Below are 25,222 nucleotides of genomic sequence, written 5' to 3'. Positions count from 1 at the left end.
CCCCAAATACAGGCATGTGTGCCATGTGGCACACAGACATGCCCTAAGGGCATGTCTGTCTGTCTGTCACATGGCATAGGTGTGCATGCACACATGTGCAAGCACACTTGGATTCGGTATTTTACCACCCAATTGGATTGGGTGGTAAAATACCGAATCTGAAAGGCCTTTGGGACTCGGAAGAGTCCCACCTACATCTGGAAGTTACCGAATCGGTAAAAATACCGATTTGGTATTTTACCGATTCGGTAAATTTACCGAATCGGTAAAATTGGCCCCCTACATCTGAAAACCCAAATACCGGCGGTAACGGCCGTTAACGACCGGTATTTGGGCTCCTACATCTGGCCCCTAGTTTACTCCAGAAGTGGAAGTCAAGGAAAATACTACTTAATTTGATTGTTAATCGTAACTACTTGTGATATCCAAATTATGATTAGAGCAAACCACAGTCCAACAGGAATTAAAACGTAGATCCAGCAAAACATCTGTTGAGAAGCAATTGATATGATCAGATAAAGCTATTTGCTTTAGACTTGAATGTAAAGGATGGAGGCTATTCCAAACCAAGCGTCTTATTGGATGTTCCTCACATAGATTTCCAGAATTTGTTTACACATTTACAAGTGAAAGTATGTTAGCATCTGAAGAGTTACCCAACCAATAAATAATAATATGAGAATTATAGAAAATGTTGTTTAATTGGTGTTAAAGGAAGTCTGTTAAAAAATAAAATTTAAAGTTTGAGTTCTACTATCTCTTCTAGAAGACTTAAACAATTTAGACCAACTAATTCCAAAGTTCATGGGGCCATGAAGATTGTAGATCCGCTGAACACAAAGATTCTACATTAAAGTTATTGGACAGTAATACATTCTATGTAATGCCTTATAAATAAGTTCTACTTTAGCCATTAGAGAGTCATTAACATTCAATGAGTTTTTATCCATATACATACTTGCACTATATTTTGTAAATAAAAATGTTTCTGAGATAACCGTTGTCCTGGTTAAATAACCATTGTGAAAGTGATGGCAAAAATGTTAAACAATTTTAAAATTCAATTAAAAGGTAAAACTTTAGCCTCAGGAAATCCGAGAAATTGAGAAAATAGCTTTTATTTGTCAACGAACCCTAGTAAATCATTTTACTATATATGTTTATAAGAGAATTATAACAATTAGACAAGACAGGAAATCCCTGTTTTGTACTACCATTGGGAATGGTTAGTTTACTCAGCCATTCACGAAAGACACTGATAATGGCCAATATTAGAAAAAAAAAATACTGTCTTTGAAAGTCAAATTAGATAATAACATGTTTGCAACTATAGTCAATCTAGGTGATATGTAATCAATATCTACACAAAACAAAGCAGAAGCTTGCCTCACATGAAAAGAATGGTGATAAAGTTTAAAATCAGGAACCTTACACTATAATCTGAGTTGCCTTTTTTTGCTTGCAGTACCTAAATGCAGATATTTATTATTCCACAAATGCTCTTGGTTGTTTTGGGTTTTTTCAGCATGACCTGATTAAACTGGCCATTCGTGTAGAGAAAAAGCATTTCTCTTTACCAGTCCTGCACCTTTAACAATCATAATGTGCATTCTATTGTGTTGCTTTGTTTAATGGTCTCAGCTGGGGTTTGGAAATGTATTGTGACATCGTCCACTAGGTGGCCCTTATATATTTGTGTTCCCATCTTGAGAAAAATGTATTTGAAAGTAGTAATCATACAAGAAGGGCACACATTCGGCTTAAAATACAATCTTTTCAATTGCTGCTCAAATGTTTTTGGTTGAAATATTCAATAATGTAAATGTAACGGTATGTTTCTTTTTGCTTACAGCTGCTGCCGAGGGAAAAGGAAAAAGCGGAGAAGATTTTTTTCAGAAGGTAAACACTCTCTGATATATTTCTTTTGCGGCTGGTGTCACTTTTAGAGTGCCCATATGATAAACACTGGTTATAATCAACATGAATACTTATAGAATACTTTTCTTTATTTAAGAAATAGATACAAAAATAACTGAGATTCCAAACTTTTCAGTGAACTTAAATTCTAATTTTGTACTTGAAGACCTAGCATGAAAAACAGATTGTTTTGAGTCCAGACGCCAGCTGGTCCTGGCTGCATCTGCAGAAACAAGAACCTCCCACTACAACTTGGGAAGTGAGCCCTTAAAAGCTTGGTGTTGCGCCCATGAGCTTGGTTTGATAAAGTGTTTGCATCTTGATGGATTACCTTATTATGGAGCACTCACTATGTATTTTGAAGAAGATGGGGCTTGATAGCACAGTCCTGAGATGTGGGTCTCACCAACAAAAGAAACACAAAACAACTGGGTAAGTTGTTCACTGCTGACAGGGGACTATACCAGCATAGCAAGATGAACTATGCACAACGAGGTGCTATTTTTAACAGTGATGCCTATTCAAATGACAAGAGCATGAAACAAAAATAGAGCAAACCAAAATTGCAAGCGAATAGGGATTTAAGTACAATTTGGATAACAGAGCTATACCAAAAAGTATGTTATGTCAACATAATGCTTTAGGTGGACATTTCCATTGTGCTAACAACAAATGACAGATGCATCCCACTGGGCAGTTTGAGTTACTAGCTTGTCTACTTAAAGTCTCTCTACTGGTGTGACGTACGAGTTTGGTCCTTAGTTAATGCTTCCCTTGAAAATAATGCATTATGCCTCTGTGTACAACACACTTCTTTTCTTAGCCAGTGCAGTAATGGTTATTGTTGCCAATTTTACATTGTTATCTTGTGTACAGTGTCTGCGATAGCTAAACTTTGTCCTAATTAATTAATTCTACCATCCCAAAAAATCCCATCATGCTGTGCAAAGGGGTTGACCAGCTAGTCGACTTCTTCTAGAAAGTGTTGATAAGAGGTGTAGGAATGATGTGGCATCTCTGGATTTGGCAGCCTTCCATATGATAGATTTTTCCACTGCCGCTTTTAAACCCCTGCACAAGGGCGACACCCAGGGGGAAAAAAGAAACTGACGATAAAGGGAAGATGGGTCCTATGTAGATGAACCCCTACCTGGTGTGGAGGGACTCTACAGACGTGTACTCACTGCTGCTGGAAGGAGGCAGCTGGGTTCTGGAATCCAAAAAACCTTACAGAATTAGGCTACCAGTAGCTTAAGATTCAGGGGGAAGGTACCTGACCTCTCCCTCTTCCAATAGAGAGCAGTAAAAAATGACTTTACTTCGATCATTTTGCTGTGAAGCTCCAGTGTCCAGGGGCACCGGCCAAGTGACTCAATCACGTAGCCTCCCATCTAGGTTGTTATAAGACTAGGTGATCCATTGCCCTAGGGATCTCATTATATATTACCCCCTGGGGATCGGATTACATAATATTACATTATGTTTGAGCCCAAGTGGCCCCGCAATCGATCGTCCTTCGTGGAGAGTGCTTTGGGCCCACAGCAGCCATCCCCCTTAACACCAGTTCCCTGTGCTGAAGGAGAACTGTACAGAAATTAATGAAGGAGGCAGGGGCATGTAGGAGACAATGGAAGAGTTTCTCCTACTGGCTAAAAGAGAGGAGCAGGAGAGGGATTTAGCTAGCCTGCCAGCACGAGCTTAGGATCCTTCGCAGGCTTTGCTTACTCTATGCGGGTGTCCAAAGAAGGCAGGTGGCACCACCAGTAGAGATTCTTTTACATTTGGGAGGCTGCTAGTAGAATGGTAGCCATGAAACTGTATTAACTGTGTGAGACATCCATAAACTAGAGAGAGGCTTTTCACTGTTTCAAACAGTCCTACAGCTGGTATTGTTGTCTTCCCGCCCGGTAGTACAAGCACTTTTGTTGCTAGGTCTTGCTTGCTTTGCAGCCCTCTTAAAGGTAGTGCCTGACACGCCATTGTTTTGAATATTAAAAACGTAATTGACGTGTATAGTTTGACAGTAAATTATTTTATTTATTCTGTTAAATGAGTGAAGGGTAGTACCATCATGAAAGGCTTTGAATATTTATTGTATTGTGTTTGAGCATATATTTTGCCTTTAACTGTTCTGGAGATATCCTCACAAAGGCAGTAGCCCTGACATTTAATACATGCAGCCCTACATGTTGTGTTTGGCACATTGGGTGTAATGTGGTTTTAGGGTTCAGGACTTACTGTTGCACAGGTTGTGGTGCCTCCTCTGCATTCTTTCCAGGGTATATTTCAGGGATTACCTGGCTGTGTAATCTTTGAGTGTGGGCCCCTTGTTGGTTGATAGGCCCCTTAGAGACTTTCACCATGTGTATTTACAAGTTCCATTTTGTATATATTTATTAATCTGTGCATAATATGTAGTAGTGTGTATAAAAAAACAAATGTTCCTTTTTGCAAGAAAAAGCACTGGCTGGACAGTAAATTACTAAATGGTGTGTATAGGGTTGTCGAGTTGGAAGTATCTAGCCCACAGTATCTCCCCTGAGTAAGCCGTGGAATATTCAGCCTGGCGACCCTGAGAACTAAGTGCTAAAAATGGGAACGTGGATCTCAGATGCCGGGTCTGCAGTGCAGGGGCTCCAGGACAGCAAGGATGGAAGATCCCAGTTATTACGATAGGCCTCTGCCTACTCTGGGTTCCTCTCATCCAGATTCCTTCCACTAACCTCTGTTTTATAATGTCTCAGCACTGTTTTGGTGGCCACTGCTACTTGGTAGAATTTTTTTGCCACAGGTTTTAAAACGGACAGCTGATATTTCTAAATTCATGAAATCCTTAAAAGCTTGGATGTTTAGCCAAAGTGATTAGTCCTTTGTTGTCTCCGTAGTCCTTGGGGTAGTTGTGTCCTTTACCTGTGTATTTGTCATTAGTGCCATGATATTCTTTGGGTATGGGGTGAAATTACTAGTCCTCAATTTATGTAGCTTTGAATTTCTTGCCTGCAGAGCTGGTTTCATGGCAGCAGAGAGCTTTGTGGACACTGGGAAAGCTAATTTACTACTCTATTTCTAATCCTATAATATTTTGGACAGAATTTAAAAATTCCCCAAATAATTTGCAAAACATTTGAAATCTGATTTTGTAATGTTGACCAGTCCTGTCGCGTAGGCCCTACTGTATGCAAAAAACTAGTAATACCTAGGAAGGCTTTATCAGTCCTGTCTGGTTTCAAACTTGTGACCTGTAGATTGCGTCTGATATCCGCAGGTGTTAATGCACCCTAAAATGTAATGAAAAATGAATGTCTAGACTAATGAGGGAATGCTCTACGAACAATGCAATTTGTATTGGAGAAGTATCTGTGATACCAACAAGTGGTGCTGGAACTATATCCAGAGTGGGAGTGTTGCCATCAATATTATATCACTGAACTCACAGGGATTATAAAAAAATAAACGCATCATGAAAAAAACTGGTGTAGCAAATGCGCCACTCTCAGTCGGCAAGAGTGGTTTGGGCGTAGTATGTAGCGGGTGGTGCATTTGAAGCACACTGTTGTAAATATATTCTATTGGTAAATCATGGTGTGGTAGCTCACTGTCATTTACACACATTGAAAACGCCACTAAATTTGCAAACGATGGGGTGTGGAAATCGGGTTTTAAACTTTTACTGAATATTTGTTATTTCTGCATCACCAAATAAAGTATCTTGATGTGTTTTGATCCTATTAAAATCTTTGTTTTCATCACACTGCATAATTACAAAAAAGAAGCACTTCATTTGTGCTTTCCTAGCTGATATGTTTTGGAATATCTGTAGAATTCATGTATAAATATTTAAATGTTGTGTTTTAGAAAAAAATGACATCCTGCAGCCTTTCCTTTCACACCAGCAACATTGTCACAGTTCAGTTAACAAAATATCCCCACTTTGGTGTTTACAATTTCTTACTCTGACTGCAGTATCCATGTTAAAAGAATAAGGAACAATTTGTCAGAAGACATAGTCTAACATTTGTCCTCTGTTTTAAAACGCCAGCCAAATGTGTTGAAATGCATATTTGTTTATTCACTTTCAGAACTCCAGCATGGTTATTTTGGGGTGCTGCAGCACCCACAGCACCCCTCATTCCAGTGCCTATGATACCAACATGTGCTGGACACACAGGGTATAGCCAATATCTCCATATATCATCCCTGTGCATTTAATGCAAAACCAGGCGCAGTCTGTGAATCTTATCTTGTCAAAGACGAACGTCATCTTTAGGCAACATGCCATGTTTATTATGGCACGGTTTCAAGAGAAGATTTCCTCGCAAGAGCCCTGGAGCAAAAATGTATGCAGAACATAGAGCAGTTCATTGCGATTGTTTACACCACGTTTTCATGGTCAATGAGATGGCAAACAGCTGGAGGAAGACAGCGGAGATTGTCGAAGGGTCATAAATGTTACTCCATGTCTGCGGTTACCGGCGATGAATCTGCCTCAGTAGAAATAGTTCTTTGCCCTGCTGGCGCAAGCTGTTCAAGCTTAAAAGCTGCCAATGCATGTTTTTTAATAAAAAAATGCATCTTCCACTTTGACGTATATACATTTTGGCCCTCATTATGAGTGGCCACTTAATTCCAGTGGGGCTGGAAACGGCAGTTTTCATCTCCATCAGAATTAAAAGATAAGCAGGAATGCCTTAACGTTAAGATTTGGCTGCTTTCACCAGGAAAAAGTTGAATTACTTAGAGTTGCCTCGAACCCTCGTATTGTAAACTACAGGGCTGTGAAATTACCACTGAACATCTGGGAACCCACCTTATAGACTCCTCAGTCGCCATTTCAGTAGAGTATTTAGGCTTGCAAACGAGGAACACCTGGGCGTATCGGACCCGGAAGTACTGCTTTCCCAGGCCATAATGGCGTTGCCAGTGACATCAGTTGACCGTTGACCTCTGTAATGAGCTGATGTCCTTGTTTAAGACACTCCTCATTAAAAACTCGCATATGTAGCATATTACCAGGCAGTAGTGTCTGATGACGCTTAGGCGCGCGCCTACTAAAGCTAGCGAGCGCCGGAAGACATTCTCACGCAGCTGTCAATGTTGTTCGGAGAATAGGAGTTGATCTATCCCTTACAGTCGGTGTTAGCAGCGACATAAGGGTAGCAAATAATTGACAACGCACGCCACCATTAATGGCAACTATAGTTACACAATGCATCAAACCCTGTTTTAAGTTGGAAGCACTGTGCAACATTAAAATCACTGTTATGCATATATGTTATTTGCTACTTGGATACTTTCTAAGCACTCCAAATGTTGGCATATGAAAGAAGTGAAACAGAGAGATTTGTTCAATAACACATAATGTAATCGGGGATTGAGTCAAGTAATTTTTTTTTGGTAGAAGCAGCTTCATGTGTCTATAGGATACATGTTTTTTTTTTTATAAAATGTGCCTCATTAGTTTTAAATGATTCAGAAAAGGGGGTGGTGATGAACAGAGTGCCTGAATTAAGCAGACCACTCTTACCCAGTCCAAAGATCAGGGCTTGATCCATCACCGTTTTTTAGCTCACTGCACCATCCCAGCTCAGAACTTGGCTATATGCAAATTAGTCTGTTCCTGTTCCAGTGCATGATGGGAACAGGGCAAACCAAACAACCAAGCCAATTCTTATACTGGGAAGGAAACAAGCTTCCGGGGACCGGTTTCTGCCATTTCAGGCGTGGTCGGCCCGGCTTGCTTGAATCCTGATGGTGCAATGAGCAAGGGACTCACATCTGAGTATACCCTTCCACGCTTATGGTGGACAAAATGATTCAGAAAAGGGGGTGGTGATGAACAGAGTGCCTGAATTAAGCAGACCACTCTTACCCAGTCCAAAGATCAGGGCTTGATCCATCACCGTTTTTTAGCTCACTGCACCATCCCAGCTCAGAACTTGGCTATATGCAAATTAGTCTGTTCCTGTTCCAGTGCATGATGGGAACAGGGCAAACCAAACAACCAAGCCAATTCTTATACTGGGAAGGAAACAAGCTTCCGGGGACCGGTTTCTGCCATTTCAGGCGTCGTCGGCCCGGCTTGCTTGAATCCCTTTTTGTAATTATTTTGGCCACCATGAGTGTGGAAGGGTATGCTCAGACATGAGTCCCTTGCTCATTGCACCATCAGGATTCAAGCAAGCCGGGCCGAAGATGGCTGTAATGCCAGAAACCGGTCCCCGGAAGCTTGTTTCCTTTCCAGTGAAGAATTGGCTTGGTAGTTTGGTCTGCCCTGTTCCCATGATGCACTGGGCCAGGGACAGACTAATTTGCATTTAGCCAGGTTCTGAACTGGTATGGTGCAGTGAGCTAAAAAACGGTGATGGATCAAGCCCTGATCTGTTGACTGGGTAGGAGTGTTCTGATCAACTCAGATACTCTGTCCATCACCACCCCCTTTTTGTAATTATTTTGGCCACCATGAGTGTGGAAGGGTATGCTCAGACATGAGTCCCTTGCTCATTGCACCATCAGGATTCAAGCAAGCCGGGCCGAAGATGGCTGTAATGCCAGAAACCGGTCCCCGGAAGCTTGTTTCCTTTCCAGTGAAGAATTGGCTTGGTAGTTTGGTCTGCCCTGTTCCCATGATGCACTGGGCCAGGGACAGACTAATTTGCATTTAGCCAGGTTCTGAACTGGGATGGTGCAGTGAGCTAAAAAACGGTGATGGATCAAGCCCTGATCTGTTGACTGGGTAGGAGTGTTCTGATCAACTCAGATACTCTGTCCATCACCACCCCCTTTTTGTAAATATTTTGGCCACCATGAGTGTGGAAGGGTTTGCTCAGACATGAGTCCCTTGCTCATTGCACCATCAGGATTCAAGCAAGCCGGGCCGAAGATGGCTGTAATGCCAGAAACCGGTCCCCGGAAGCTTGTTTCCTTTCCAGTGAAGAATTGGCTTGGTAGTTTGGTCTGCCCTGTTCCCATGATGCACTGGGCCAGGGACAGACTAATTTGCATTTAGCCAGGTTCTGAACTGGGATGGTGCAGTGAGCTAAAAAACGGTGATGGATCAAGCCCTGATCTGTTGACTGGGTAGGAGTGTTCTGATCAACTCAGATACTCTGTCCATCACCACCCCCTTTTTGTAATTATTTTGGCCACCATGAGTGTGGAAGGGTATGCTCAGACATGAGTCCCATGCTCATTGCACCATCAGGATTCAAGCAAGCCGGGCCGAAGATGGCTGTAATGCCAGAAACCGGTCCCCGGAAGCTTGTTTCCTTTCCAGTGAAGAATTGGCTTGGTAGTTTGGTCTGCCCTGTTCCCATGATGCACTGGGCCAGGGACAGACTAATTTGCATTTAGTCAGGTTCTGAACTGGGATGGTGCAGTGAGCTAAAAAACGGTGATGGATCAAGCACTGATCTGTTGACTGGGTAGGAGTGTTCTGATCAACTCAGATACTCTGTCCATCACCACCACCACCCCCTTTTTGTAATCATTAGTTTTAAAATCATACGCGATTCATTTTTGTCGCATGGGTCGAGAGCGGGTGGCAGGACAGCGTGATACACATCGTGATAGTCCCGCCTTATTCAAACAGATGTACAAAGTATGAGTTTGTGTTTAATCATGAGCGGTTGATGCTCTTTGCTGGTGAGTTTACGGAGAACTACTCTACCCCTTTAGAAGCAGTGATTCATGTAGCCATTGGTAAGAGCAAAAAAAGTTATTGATGGGATGCTTGAGTTAATTTGAGTTGGTAGTCAGGACTCTGAGTTGAATCCCACTCAATTGCTTTGCTCGGTGTATTAGTAGAATCAGGGAGAAAACACATACAAATAGGTCTTGGCCCTGCACCAAAGGGGAGAGTCCAGCTCTAACTGTTGATTCACATTTCCCATGAAAGGGTCACCTCTCTCTCCTCCCCCAAATGATGATATTAAGACATCTATTACATCAGATTATTCCAAATTCGTTTTGCAAATAAAAGTTTTTCCATAACTTCAAGTAGTCCTTCTGTCATTGGGAGTGAAGGGGCCAAGATCACATTTTGGCCCAAAATATTACTTTAGGGATACCTTTTTGCTCAAACGCCTTAACATTTTGGACCGAATAGGATCAAAATTAAAAAAGGTGCTAGGGAGCTAAGCTTCCTGGTTACTCATAGCTTAAATTATTCTGCTATATCTACCATTTTACTTTAGTGGAAGTTAAAGGCTGCTTACCCGTATTTCTGGAATGAATAGAATCCTTCTGAGGAAAAGCAAACAAAGGCCATGCCTTTACTGTACATACTTGGACGAGTGCTATATCTACAGCTGAGGACAACTTTATTGCTGTTCCAGAATCTGCAAACTCATCGTGGATAAAAACCGTGGCAATCCTCTTTGGGGGCACTTCAGTGCTTTAGGCCTTAGGTGGTGGCCAGAGCATTTAGGCCTTGCCCTCCCCCAAATAACTTGGTCTGAAGTCTGGGGATGAAAATGGATTTGTCTCTTTGCTTTGACAGCCAAATCAACTTAATATCCCCTAGTTTTCATTATCTAGGTCTGCTGTGTAAGGTACTTCTGCTGTTTCCTAAGTCAGTGCACAACAAAGTTGTGGGTGCTAGCATTCATTCCACTTAGGCTACTGTAATGCGCTTAATCGTGGTCTTCCAAAAATGATTCTACTTATTCAGTAGATTCAGAATGCCTCTAAAGAAGTTCTTATGACTCTCTCTCTCTCTCTTCTGCTCCACATATTCACTCTTCCATACCTTGCTTTGACTAACTGTGCAACTACACATCGGGTTCAGGCACTATGTTTTTGTCATAGCCTTTTACAATAAAGAGACTAGCATCCCTTAGTCTAAACATACTCACTACACTCTATCCAGTTCTTAGATCCACGGATGCCCAGCTTATGACTGTGCCACGCTTTAGGTGCTCCTGGCTGGGCGGCAAATCATTTTCCCTTCCTGGCTCAATTCTATGGAATTCTCTGACAATGGAGAGGAGCTGTAATTCACTTACCCTCCTTAAGCAAAAGGCTTAATGTCTAGCTTTTTGCCATGTAGTAAAGACTCTGTGAAAGATATTGACAGTACAGTCCTCCATGCCCAACGCCAGAGTACCCTTAGGGTAGGTGTCCCACTTTATAAGCCATTCAAATCATTCAATAGGCACACTATATACAGTAGGCACTCACTCATGTTGGGTTCATGTTAAAGTTGCTTGAAAAATGCAATGCAAAATGATGGGCCTACTTTGTCATAGCCTGAAAGGTCCATTCCCTTGGGAGGAATGCGCCATACACGTTGTCACTGTCAATAGTCATGTTTAATAGTCTATATCAAATAGACAAACTGTTTTTGTATTTCATGCAGAGGCTTGTAATTGTTTGGAACAAACATTTCATTTGAGAAAATCCAGATGACTGAGTATGGTAAAATAGGCTGTTGTGGAAAGAGACTGAGAGAGGCTGGAAACTAGATAGGTGGGTTAAAGGTTTCAGTCAAATCAAACACATAGTCAGTTTGTCAGAAGTTTTCGAAAAACAGGTATGTTGACAAATTAAAGGCCGGCTAGAGGTCGTTCACATATAAGTGGTGCTAATCATTTAATAGAATAATGGATGCTGACAATTCAGAGACGTTTACAACTGTACCTATCAATGTTCTAATATTTTCACATCTAAAGAACTGAGTTAGAGACAATGCTGTCAGAATTGACTGGAATATGTCCGCACTATCTTTAATAATCTTACATAATCAATTGTTAGGGTTTTGTTACTTTACCCAAAGCCAGTTCTCCAAATATATCTAACTTTATTGATTAAGATAGATTCAACGATATCTGTGGATGTCGTGGCTGTAAATAGATCTCAAACAATCCATCTTAGAGGAATAATTACTCTTTCACTGAGCATTTTCTTTGCACTCCTCCAAGTAATGCTTTAAATGGAAAACATAAGTGCAGGTACTCATTAAAACGAGCAATGGGTGTGGCTAGTTGGCAGGGTTAGTGGTGGGCTACGGGCGAGGCATTATTATACATGAGACACTTATATCAAGTATTTCTTTTGCCCTTGCATTGCCCTGGATAGTAGCATTACATTTCCCATATGTGTAGATTCCCGCAGTACATGTGGCACAAAACCTCAGTAGTAATCAACAGCTAGTATTATTATTATTATTATTATTATTATTATTATTATTAAGAGATCTTATATAGCGCTCGATTACCCGTAGGCATCTCGGCGCTTGCCTTGGGAACCCGCCCTGGCTTTTCCCTGTGAGATACCCGTACTGGGCATCCCCAAGGTGAAAGCCAGGCATCCCGCCGCAGGGGGGCCGTAGTGGAGATTAAGCAAGCTAATGCCCAGAGCTGCAGAGTGTGAACCCATGACTCGAGTAGGCACCGAAACGAGAATGATCAAGTCCGTGGATATTTGGGCTCAAGACCCTGCCGCGTCGGGAATTGAACCCTGGTCCCGGGTCTGACCTCTGCTTCAGGGTCTGCCTCCTCTAACCAGTGAGCCACACTTCTCCATGAAGTATGATGCCAGGACCCTCAGAAATATGTAACTCATTACACCAAATGATGGCCAAACACAATGATGTGATAATATTTCCGTGTGTTGTAATGTTTGCAGATTCTTGCATTTCCGTGCAGAGATTAACCTTGTTCTTCACCACATTGACCTCTCACTGGGGCTCGGAATATTTTGTAAAATCTGGTCTTGAATGTCTAATTTTTGGAAGTATCCTATATGTGAATCAACCCATATATCTTTTTGCATTACTCTCAATATTACGTACTCCTATTTACCCTATGTAAAGAGGGACTTTAGTTTCAGAAAATGATACATGTTCCATCTCCACCTTGAGCAGTTCAGATTTGTCTTATTGCAACAGGTGAACAGTCCTATCCGGATTGCCGAGGGTACATTCTTTACAAAAGGTGTACGTATGCTAGCTTCCACTGGATTAAGGTTTGCTGTGATGAGAAACCGAAACTAGCATTTTGAATTTGGAAGAGTATCTTTCCGAAAATCTTATTTGACTTGCTTGGGCTGACCTGTAGTGGAAACTTAGGTTTGTAAAGGATATGCATTTATTTATCTATGAAATAAAATAAGCCTGAATATTAGTTCAGGCTACTCTATTTTAATATTCATAAATTTGGTACTTCCTGGAAATGTTTTGGGCTTACTCATGAATATGGATTTACTTCACAATATATTAGCAGCGCTATGTATTATTAACCAAATCCTAAAGTGTGATTTTCTTTATTATTTAATTTTCAATAAGTATATTGCGCTGGGCAACATGTTTTCTAAATAAAATATATATGCCTTTTTCTCACCAGATTATAGACCTTCTTTTGTATGGAGAAATTGGGGCATCATGACCTTTAATGATAAACAGATGGCTTTAGTTATAAAATTACTTCACCGCTGAATGTTTTGAAGAAAATAATATGTTTATCATATGTTTAGGCATGGGCTATTGCCTTCTTTAACAATTGCTTTTTCATCTGGATTTTGACAGAGCAGCTGTCAAGCAGACTGATTGTTTGCAATAGAATACAGCTAGCCCCTATTATGATGCCGGGCAGACCACCCCTGACAGGCCGTATGTGGTGGTCCGCCCGATATACAGGGCATCAGTTCGACCGCCACATTGAGACAGCTGGTTGGACCGCAGAGGGCAGGGAGTAGGACATCCACCTCCAACAGGATCCAAGATCCTGTCAGGCCAACGGTCAGAATCCTAACCCTACAATGGAGGCGGTGCCTGCACAGGCACTGCAATAGGGATTTGGATGTCCCTGTCCGACTGCCTATTCATTGCAGCCTCACCGCCATGAAAAGGCAGATGGAAAGGGACTTTGGGGCCCCAAGCAGGGCCCCCGTCCCCTGTAGGCCACTGTTTAGTTGCCCAGGGGGCACATGTAGTGCCCCTATGATAGTCATACAGCGTGAGCCAGGCACCACATGGTATGAATGTGCACAAAGTGTTCTATAACACCGTGGCTTGTGCTGCAGACCTTTTCCCGGACCGCAGCACAAGCAGCTCTGTTATAGAGCACTTTTCCGCCCGGCGGGCACGTCATAATTGGGCAGTCAGACCGCTGCCTGTCTGTTGAGCAGTCTCCAGACCACCATGGTGTTGGGCGGCGTTCCGACCGTCCGGAATCATAATGATGCTTATACAGTAGGCTTTGGAATGGCCTCTTGCAAACATTTACTTTCTTCGACTACCTCTTGGATCAGCCTAGTGGAGAATTCATCTCTTACCTAATGCTGTTTGGGCTTTTCCTCTGGCCTCTATCCTAGTGCCTGCATTAAACTTCATGAGGGACTAAACATCTAGAGTGACTTTGTTTCTTGTATGGCTTTAATGTTTTTATGCTAGGAGTTACTACATTAAATCCGGATATGTATTTTGCTAATGCTTTTATTGTATTGCTTGTGTGTTAGGACAGCAATGTTAAAGTTTAGTTTTTCATTCCACCAGCATTTTTAACGCTCACTGGAGGAGGTGGCACTTCAGGACATGGATTAGTTTGTGAATAGTTACAGTGTGCAACAAGAATGTTTCTGTTTTGATTACTTTAAATATGCTAAAGTATAAAAAAAAAAGTGATGGATGAAATACTCGAACTGATCTCAGCCACTGATAATCACTCCAATCCAAATCCCAGCCCATCGTTCTTTTGCACACCATGCCACCTCAGTATGGACCCACAATATGCAAATCATTCTTGACTCTGCTTAAAGGAGAACAGTCCAGACTAAAGTACACAAAAAAGTGATGACTGGAATGCTTGAATTAATCTCAGCCATTGGTAATTACTCTGGCTACATCCCAATCCATGGTTATTTTGCACACCACGCCACCTCAGTTTGGACCCAGCCATATGTAAATCTTTGTTGACTCTGCTCCAATAGGAACAGTCCAGAAACCTGCCAGGTCACGTCCTCCCTGAACTTTACAACAGTGAGTCTATGCAACACCAGCGGTGAGGCCACACCCCTGTGTTAGAGCGAGTTTAGTACCTGATGACTGCTCCTTTTAACCAGCTCCACTCCTAGCTCATTTACATAAAATCTACATAATAATTCCTAAAATGCTTTTCTAATAATATCACATTTTTAAAGGATGGAGCTTGCAGCTTTTCAGTCTACTCGCTGCTCTCGCTGACGTTTCACTTTTTAGAGCAGGAAAAGTATTTTTTTATTTAGTTTTTCACAATATTGTGAATCATAAGCTCCGAAACAGTAATGCACACATTCCATAGGCGCCGGTTTGTGCTGTAAAGCCGCATTTGCAATATTTTAATTGCTGATCAGAGTTAAGAAAAAGAATGCAGCACTTAGTCGTTTTAGGAATGTGGGAAAATATAAAGTTATGTTGTGTTTTTTTTTTCCTTGTCTGAAGTTTAAACCGATTGCACCATTCTCACACTATGCCAGACCTAGCTCATCTACTGTTAGGTTTCTGATCCGCCCTCCCACCCCCATCAGTCCCTCCTGAAATGTGTAGAATCACAAAAATATGAAGGATGGCCTGCAGCTGTACCTAAGTGTGGTGTGTGGTATGCTCTCTCACGCACCATGGTTTGATCATCGGTGCATGCAAACATTAATGATTTGTGGAAACATTCTTTCTGACTAATAACTAACTTGATGTGTGTTTGTAAAAACGTGAGGTCACTTAGGCATGCATGCCAGCTTTTCAAGCTAGGGTTCAGATATTTTTCTTGATCGCACTTTGGAGAGAAAGCAATAACTGTAAATATGTATTACGTGAGAAAAACAGGAGTTAATACCTCGTTAAACATGAAACGTAAAAAAAAGCAGACTTGATGTTCAGATTAAAGGAAGCAGTTTAATTTAAGCACTGTTGCTTTTTTTGCTACAGATATAAGGCAATCTCCATCAATACGGAGTTTGTCATCAAAGTACTGTTCACTGATAATTGTATAGACTAATTAGTACTGTACTTTGTGTGCGGCTTTCGTCCTTTGATCTGCCACAAGAAGGCCATTTGGGACCAGTGGTGGCCGCCACAATACGAATTGGGGGGCGAGAGATGGGCGGGGGATGGAAAAATACTATTTTTTTAAAATTTACATTATCCCCTCAGCCTCCGACAGCTGCCGCAGCCTCTGAGTTCTCCCAGCAGTCTCCGAGAGGGAAAGACTGGTCAGCCAATCCTGGTGCTGCTCTCATGCGGCATTTCTCCAACCTGGCTGTGAACACAACTAAATGGGAGAAATAAGCTGGCCAAACATACATGCGCACTTCTAAGTGCCACCACCTGCCTGTCATGGCCTGGCCCCGCTCGCCCTGTACACATGTCAGAATCAGGCAAAGAAAATTATATTGTTTCATTATCATTTTATTTTTCTCTGACTGACGAGTGGAGCGATGCCCCATCCGCCATTACAGAGGAGCCCCCTGTTTGCGACCAAGAAACCAGAAACAAAAATCATGACAAACTCTGACAATTCTTTTTTAAATCGGTCCCGCACTGCCAGTGAGAATGATTAGAAAGGTGCTACTGGCTTCACATTAGCCACCGTGGTGCAGGGGCCCCTAGCTCAAGGGAGCCCCCTCAGCACAGTACACTGAATGGGTCTAGGACCAAAGTGATAGGTGGTGAGCCAGGGTGGGGGTGGGGATTTGGAATGTGTGTGTGTGTGTGGGGGGGGGGGGTACATGTACTTTGCAAGGGGGCTCCCTCAATTTCCATTAGGCCACTGCTACAGGGGCATTGTTGAGCATGGCAGCTCATCCTGCTCTGAAAGCAGCCCCCTAACCTGCAACCCACCCGGAAACTTCCAGAGTGGCCCTGCAGCAACTTAGCTGTCAGGAAATAACCTGTGAGTGGGAAGAGCCAAAATCAGCCCTGTCCACAATGGTCAAACCTATTCCACACTGCAGTGGAAGCAGTGACTAAATTAGGCCATAGGGGCTTTAATAGTTGAGCCGTGACAGCCCACCCAGCTAGGAAAGCAGCCGCCGAGCCTGCAGTGCAGTGGGAACATACCAGAAGAGCAGAATGTCTAGTCTTGCCCTATGGAAGGGGTGCAACAAGGTGTGTGCTGTTAAGTGATTAATTTGTAAAAGAATGGGTGCTAAAAGTTATGTCCAGAAGCATGTGTCTGGCGCTATTGAATGTTAGCTTACTGACTAACAAAGCTGCGTAGCCTTCAATTCCCCACATGCCTCTTTAATCCTCTATCAGACACCCTCCTCCCCTTTATCTCACTTTTGCAGGTTCCTGTTTTCTCCCTTAGTGATTTGTTTTCTGCCTTTCTCTTCCTTCTCCTTTCCCGTTTGTGTATTTTTCTCTCTCTTACCCTGGGTTAAAGTCTGATGAGGAGAAATTAAGTGGCGGTCCCCAAAAATGAGTGCCAGTGTCCCCCACCGGCTCAAATTAAGCACTGGTGCTGCTGTGCTGTTGCTGAATAGTGCATACAGGATTGATTTTGGACTGCTGCTTTTGGATGAGCAGAAGAGGAAACCGTGCCATGAGTGGCATTGGAGGTACAGGAGTGACTGGTCACTTAAAGGGGATGTTCTTGGGAGCACTATTGGTGATGCTACTACAACTTGATCGATATGATTCTTTGTGTGGTAATCACAGTGGGTCACATCTGTGCTCCTCTCACCTGACATTGTGGCTTTATTCTTTGCAACAACAACTTTACCAGGATCGCGGAATAACTTTGCGTTAATTACAATATTGTTTAATGAGATCGTTTCCTCTGCATTGAGAACTCAAATGCTAGGATGAATCTCACAAGTACTCTGACCCCAGACCACTTCTGTGCGGTTGGTTGACTACTTCACCAAACTCTTCTTTACTTTTTGTGTTTTAGTTCTTTAAAATTTCTCCATTAGAAATTGTTTCCTTGTATTTTTGTGGCGGAATTTTGTAGAATTATTCTGCCAATTTTGGTGAGACTATGGCAGCTTTCAAAAATCTTATATTCTCGATAAAGAGGGAAGGCCAATAGGTCAGCTTCCCTCAGCCTTTTGTTGCTGTGTCATAAACATATTGATCACCCAATCCGTTAGTTGAATGCAACTATCATTCATGACAAAAGGAGTTTTGTGTGCGCACTGGGGCACAAGTCCTAAAAAAAGAAGTGGGGGGACGCTGACGTCCCAACAGGAAGTGATGTCACGAAAGGTGGCTTGCACCATCAGACTCATTGACTCCCCTCGCTCACCCCTTAGATGCGATTGCATCAGAGAAGCCAGTGTGTGAGCAGCGTTCTGAATGAGCTCCGAACTCGCCCCAGAGAGGCCAAAGAGTGAATATGTGGCTCCATTTACTCCAGTTATCGAGCTCCCGTTAAAATAAGTGGGGGGACCCCGTCCACCCGCGTGGTACCCCGACTCGAGCCCTGGTGCGCACCAATATGCAGACATTTCATTGGTGTAATGGCGAGATGAGTCGACGTGGAGTGGTGTGCACTCTTTCAGTTGTAAGAGCTGCCCTCACCCCTGCCACCTGCCTTCCTGCAGGCTCCCTCTCAATTTAGTGTGTGCCTCACTCCTATAGGTACTGCCCAGAAGGCACAGCTTCTCTCCCCATACTCTGGGTCATGCGCTTGGCTACACGGAGTCCTTGAGGACTGATCTTTGACCAGTGGCTACCAGTGCCCACCTGCCTTACTTACTGACTTTGTCCTCAAAGCACACTGTAGGTCCAGCTTTAAGACTGCAAGGCAATATCCCCAAAATGCAGTGGCATATCCTAGTCAGTAAATCTGGAGGGGGCGAATCTTCTGTCTCCCTAGTGTTGCAACGGTGTACAAGCGAAAAACAAAAATCATGCTTTAAAGATTTGGAGGCCTACCCACAAACGACCATGCCCCACCTTGGATCACATTTAAACAAAGTGATGATTGCAGACTGTGCAGTTTAGCAGCTGAGACTATTATCCATATGATCTGCATTTGTCCTAGTTTACTAGCTGAACGGAGAAAGCTGCTAAATGAAAAGGTTATTTGCTCCTGCAGAAAGGCAATTATCACATGCCTGGACCCGAACAACATGCAAGTAAATATTGTTTTTAGGAAGTTGACGATGCTGGTTGTTAGACCTGTCATCCTTTGGGTGGTCTTTCCCTAACTTTTTGCCTTTTTGCTGATTTATTTTTTTTTATTACATTTTTATTTGTGATCGTTTTTCCAAGAGTGAGGAGGAAAGCGAGAAAGCGCAAGAGAAAGGATAGAAGAAGAGAGGAAGAAGGAACAGGCGACAAACCGCCACATATCCCCACACAGGGGGCGCTGAAAAATGTGCCGTAAATCCCCAAGTCATATATGGCACCTTTTTGCGTGTCGGTGCCCATGGCAATGTTCGTGGTCGGCAATCAGCCCCGAAATGAGGGTGCGGCAAGTGTGTAGCCAATGGCCAAAGGATCACCAGAGAAGGCGCCCCTAATTAGGAGCTCCTGTATACAGGATTGTCACAAATGCCACTTCCACAAGCAAAGCATGTCGCAACTAAGAACAAACTATAACTCCCCCCCAACACCCCTCAAGTCCCCCAGCCCCCCACCCCCCACCCTTCCCCCGGTGGTGGTGACCAACATCCACTCATCACAACGTCACATATGTAAACGGTTAGATTTGAAATAGGTGTAATGCACGTATTGCTGAGGGGCAGACCGCAGATGGCAGACCTCGGGATAAGAATCTAACCAAGGGACCCCAGGTAAACATGAAGTTTTTAAAATTCCCCAAAAATATATCGGACATTCTCTCCATACTCAGCAGCCGCCACAGACGCGCGTGCCAGAGCGAGATGGCCGGCGCAGATGGGTTCTTCCAGGCGGCCGCTAATGTCAGCTTGGCCGCTCCTAAACACAGCCATACCATGCGCTTGTCAGCTCTAGTCTGATGTTCCAACAAAGGGTCCCTAAGTCCCAGCAGTACATAATCCATTGAAGTCGGAACTGGATAACCCAGCACGTCCTTGATATGGGACAGGATCTCGGACCAAAAGGGTCGGATGGTGGGGCAATCCCACCAAATGTGGCGGAAATCCCCCAACATACCGCAGCCCCGCCAACACCTATCTGAGGTGGTCGAAAAAATTCGATGTAACTTAGAGGGATAAAGATACCAGTCATACAGAAGTTTTAAGTGAGCCTCCCTAATATCTGTGGAATGGTTATGTGCCGCTACATCCCTCCAAAGGCTCCTCCACTCGCTGTCAGAAATGTCCCTGCCCCGGGTAGCCTCCCAGTGGTCCATGTAACGAGGGCGGGGGGAAACCGCGGTGTCCAGTAACAACCTATATATGAAGGAGATCGTTCCCTTCATCGTAGACGTGTGGAGAATAAAAGCCTCAAATTTCGTCAGTGGCCGAGTAGCGGCGTCCCCCACTCCAGTCGACGTCGCCCAGTGTAAGAGTTGAAGATGTCGAAAGCGTTCAGTGGGCGGTACTCCATAATCTCGCATACAGTTTTGAAAGGTGAGAGGTGTCGCCCCATGAAACAGGTGAGTCAGAGCTCGGCAACCACCCTCCCTCCAAACGTCAAAGGGACTGTTAGTCAAAGCCGGAGGAAAAGCCGGGTTAAAATGTATAGGGGTAAATGGAGACGGGAAGGTAGTCCATCGGTCGTCACCACGAAGTGTGTCCCAGACCTTTAACACCGTGCTGGTTGGAGTGCTAATATATGCATTCCTGGGCCGGTCAGCTTTAGACTTCCAGGCCAGATCCCAAATGGACCTTCCGGCCACACACCGATCCATATGGAGCCAGTGCTTTTCCGAAAGCTGTTGCGACCATTCAACCAGTACCCTCAATTGCGCCGCCTTATAATACAAGTGCATGTCCGGGAATCCCACCCCTCCCTCCGTTCGCGGACGACGAAGCACTGCGTACGAAAGACGTGCCCGGCCACCCTGCCACACATATTTCAACATCATAGTTTTAAGCCGACGGAAATAGTCTAACTCCACCGGTAAGGGCAACGCCTGGAAGAGATACAGCAGTTTCGGGAGTAGGACCATCTTGATCGCGTGTATCCTACCCAACCAAGAAATGTACCTCGGCTTCCACCGCTCAAGTTCAGTGCGTATCATCGCCAACATTGGTGTAAAGTTGGCCGAAAAAAGGGCGCCTAGAGTAGATGTCAGATGGACTCCCAGGTACAGCAAAGATGACGTCGACCATGACAGGGGGGTGAGCGCCCGTAGTCGGAGCACTTCTTCGGGGGGAAGAGTCAAGTTCAGAATATACGATTTGGTGAGATTGACTTTGAAACCCGCCACCGTCTCAAAATCAGAGAGCACCCTATGAACATATGGTAATGACATCACTGGATCTCTAAGCGAGAGCAGTACGTCATCCGCAAATAACAAAATCTTATGCTGTTCACCGGAAAAGGGGAGGCCCAAGATATTGTCGTCTTCCCGAATCGCAATTGCCAACGGTTCCATACTTAGAGCGAAGAGGAGTGGGGAGAGAGGACAACCCTGACGCGTTCCACGTGAATGACGGAAGCGCCCGGATCTATGGCCATTAACCATCACTCTAGACATAGGGTTGTTGTAATTAGCCTCAATCATTTTTATGAAGCGGGGGGAAAATCCAAAGGCCTCCAGGGTGCGATGTAAAAAGCCCCAGTCGCGGTCAAAAGCTTTCTCCGCGTCGAGCCCCACCAAGACCGCCGGGATATGAAGTCTATTAGCCTTCTCGATCAGGTGGACCACGTGTCGCAAGTTGTCGTGAGTTTGCCGTCCTTTTATAAAGCCGGACTAGTCCGGCTGCACCAAAGCCGGCATCAAGTCCTGTAGCCTCCCCGCGAGGATAGACGAGTACAACTTAGCGTCCAGGTTGAGGAGCGCTATCGGCCGATAAGAAGCGCACTCGGTATGATCTTTCCCCCGTTTGGGGAGGACGGTAATCAAAGCTTCGGCCATAGTCTCAGAGGTTCTACCCTCCGACGCCATGGCATTAAAGAGAGAGACCAGGAAATCACAGAGGTCCGACGCAAACGTCTTGTAAAACAGGGCAGTGTAGCCATCCGGGCCCGGTGCCTGTGAAGTTTTAAAGCCTTGATGGCGTTTAGTACCTCTTCTCTAGTGATGGGGGAATCCAGCAAGTCGTTCCATTCTCTGGAGACCAGGCCCCTGTCTCTCTCCGGGGAACAACATCATACCCAACCAGGAGCTCCAGGCCTTTCGTCCCTAAGCAGCCAAGGACAGTGAAATAGCGCGCCATTATGCATGGGGAAGTGAGTGCTCCAGAAAAAGGGCCCTTGCCACAGATGCCAGAGGAGGGCACCTCGACTGCCAACAGCACTCTGTACACACGGCTTCCGGACACCACCACCATCCCACCCCCCCCACCCCAAATCTCAACACCCCCTTTGCCACCCTCCCCCTCAGGACCCCCCACCCCCCACCCCACACCCGGAAACAGAACAACAACAGAAAATAACAGAAAGCACTGAACCTGAAACATCCCAGAACAGTGCAGCGCACCATAAAGTCACTGGGAGGGGGGTGAGAGACCTCAAGAGGGTCTCCCAGGGCCACGGTCCGGGGTGTCTTCACACAAAGTACTTGCATACCCTCGGACCACGGAACTCGGGCCTCTCCGGCCCCTTAGGCCCGTGTTCTTCAAGTCAGGCCGCTCCAGAGCTCTGCTGTGAAGACGTCAACGTTGCAGAGGCCACGGAGGCCACCGCTTCCCCTCTTTCCTGTAGGCTGGCTGCTCGATCCGGCCGCCCACGGTCCAGTGCTGACCCCACTCTGTGCCACGAGGAGGATCGATGTCGTCGCCTTGGTGAAGGGCTGCCCATCCTCGAAGCTGAAGGATCATCCCCGATGCCCAGGAGATCTTTCGCCACTTGCAGCGAGCGAATCTGCGCCAGCTTATTCTGCCAGCGGAAGACTATGCGGAATGGATGGCCCCATGAGTAGGTGATGTTGTGTTCACGTAGAAACGCCGTGACTGGCCTGAACTCCCGCCGCTTCTGAAGAGTCGACGCTGCCAGATCCTGATAGAGCTGCGGACGATGGTCACGGAACTGCAGAGAGGGAGTGTCACGTGCTTTCCTAAGGATTCTTTCCTTGATTTGAAAATCATGGACACATACCAGGATGTCCGGCGGTGGGCCCCCACCTCTACGCGGTAGTCCAACTCTGTGGACCCGATCCATGCGAATCTTATGCACCTCCTCGTCGTCCAAAAGCTGGCGGAAGAGGTCCTGGACGTAACCGCGGAGGTCCCCCGCTTCCCCATCACACGGTACCGCTCGAATGCGAATGTTGTTTCTCCTGGAGCGGTTTTCTAAGTCCTCCGCATGGGCCTGTAGGTCCAAGTTCTGTTCTGTGAGTCTTAGCACATCTTGTTGTAACTGGTGGACGTCATTTGCCACATTGAGATCGTGATCCTCAAGTGTGGCTACTCTTTCCCCCACGGCGTCCACGTCTCTCCTTACTTCCCGGAGGTCAGAAGTCAACTGTGCTCGGAGGTCCGAGATATCCTCTTTAATGGACTTGAAGAGGTCGGTCATAAACGCCTTAGTGGCCGGTGCCTCATCATCGGAGCGATTAGGAGAGGAGTTCGGGCCAGGGGAAGCCGGTTGCTGAGTGCTCTTCGATGGACCATCCCTCCCGGGCTTCCCTCTGCGCAGAGCGTTAGACATCGTGGCTCTCTCCAAGCGCCCCGCCGGCCACCACGAATCGCACTCTTCCGCCTCTAAGCAGATCCACACAAGGGCTCAAGAAGTCGTCCACTCTGGCGGGCCAGGGCGCTCAACACGGTCTCAGGCCGTAGCACAAGCAGAAAAAGCACTCCCAGAATAAGGAATCCCAGTCCCACCTTTCCAGTCCCCACGGCCAGGAGAGACGCTGCTGCGTAGTTGCACCACAGAGGAAGACACGTGGGTAGGAGCCCCACAGGCCACGATGCTGGTATGGGCGCGGTGAAACCAGGCACAAATCCCGGCGGCTATTCGACTCAGATCGCGTTCCGACCGCGACCTATCTCCAGGGGGTATGAGTGTAGAGCCAGCAATGTCGGGGCCCTCACAGTCTGCGACAGTCCGGCCCCGTCTCAGCAATGTACACTGGCACCCCTCGGTCGATCACCAGGCCGCCGCTGCAGCAGACGCCAATCTCCACCGTCAGGTCCAACTCCCCCTCACCGTGCCTCGTGGTCGGGATCTGCCCGTCTCTACCCGATCAGGCGCCTCCACTCAACCGCACCGCTACGTGGACCTGTTCTCACCACTGTCCGCCGGCCGCCGGTATCACCGCAATAATCCGGCGCACTCTCGCCCGCGAGGCCCGGGCAGTCGCGTCTCTCGGAAAGCTGGTGCTCCGTCCAGGGGTCCGCTCCGTAGCACTGTTCCAGAGGGCAACTCTAAGCGGTCCCCTCGCTAGGCCTCGGACCACGGCCTCGAGTAGGAGGGCAGCCGCCCTTGGCGTCGGACGCTCGTCGGCAATAGGCTCCTCCCCCACTAGGGAGGCTCGGTGTATTTGCCGTTATCTAGCGTCCGCCCGTCGCCGCTCGGCACCGGCGGCCCTCACCCTCCGCCCGAGGGGGCACACCAACGCTTGCTGCTCGGGAGGTCCCGGGCCTCTCTGCCCGCGCCGTCTTCGCTGGACCGCTCCAGTCCCGGCAGCCGCCTCTGATGTCGGAGCTGCTCCGAGGACACCCGGGGCCCCGGTGCGCACTCCGCTGCTGCTCAACCCTCTGCCGTAGTGCCCAGAGGACCAGGCGCCAAAATAGAGCCGTAGCGCCGTGCTATTCAAAGCTTATGCAGGGCCTGGGGCCGAAGAGGACTTGAAACACGTCCTACTCCGCCGCCATCGTGGCCACGCCCCCCTTGCTGATTTATTTTGTTGGCCGTAGGACTCCGAGCTCCTTACCTCTGCTAACCAGTGCTAGATTGCATGTGCTTCTCCCCTACACATGATGACATTAGTGTATACCTGATTGGCATATTTGTTGTACTGGTAAGTCCCTTGTAAAGTGGCATACCATATACACAGGGCCTGCACTTCAAAGGCTACTAGTGGGATCCAGCACTGATTGTGCCAACCAACAGAAGTAGCCTTTCAAACCTGTCTCAGGCCTGCCACTGTAGTGTCTGGGTGTGTGTTAGAAATGGGATTTCCGGTTGGCTAAGGTTTGCACCAAAGCCAGGCAGAAACAACCACTCTAGTCAGGATAAGGGAGTTACACTCCAAAAATAACCCCTGCTCACCCCCTTGGTACCTTGGCACGAGCAGTCAGGCTTATCTTAGATGCAGCGTATAAAGCATTTGAACATAACCAACAGTAA

The 25,222-nt window shown here is 45.8% G+C and overlaps 1 protein-coding gene across 1 annotated transcript in view; it reads left to right on the top strand.

Annotated features, from left to right (window-relative positions):
* Positions 1-25,222, top strand: part of BICC1 (BicC family RNA binding protein 1) — an 851,967-nt gene that overhangs the window by 390,249 nt on the left and 436,496 nt on the right. The window contains exon 2 of the mRNA XM_078642970.1: positions 1,853-1,899. Coding sequence (XP_078499096.1) covers positions 1,853-1,899 — 47 coding nt within the window. The remainder of the gene's footprint in view (positions 1-1,852; positions 1,900-25,222) is intronic.

Source organism: Lissotriton helveticus, chromosome 5_1, assembly GCF_964261635.1.
Source record: "Lissotriton helveticus chromosome 5_1, aLisHel1.1, whole genome shotgun sequence".
Classification (NCBI taxonomy): Eukaryota; Metazoa; Chordata; class Amphibia; order Caudata; family Salamandridae; genus Lissotriton; species Lissotriton helveticus.
This window is presented reverse-complemented; position numbering and strand designations above follow the sequence as displayed.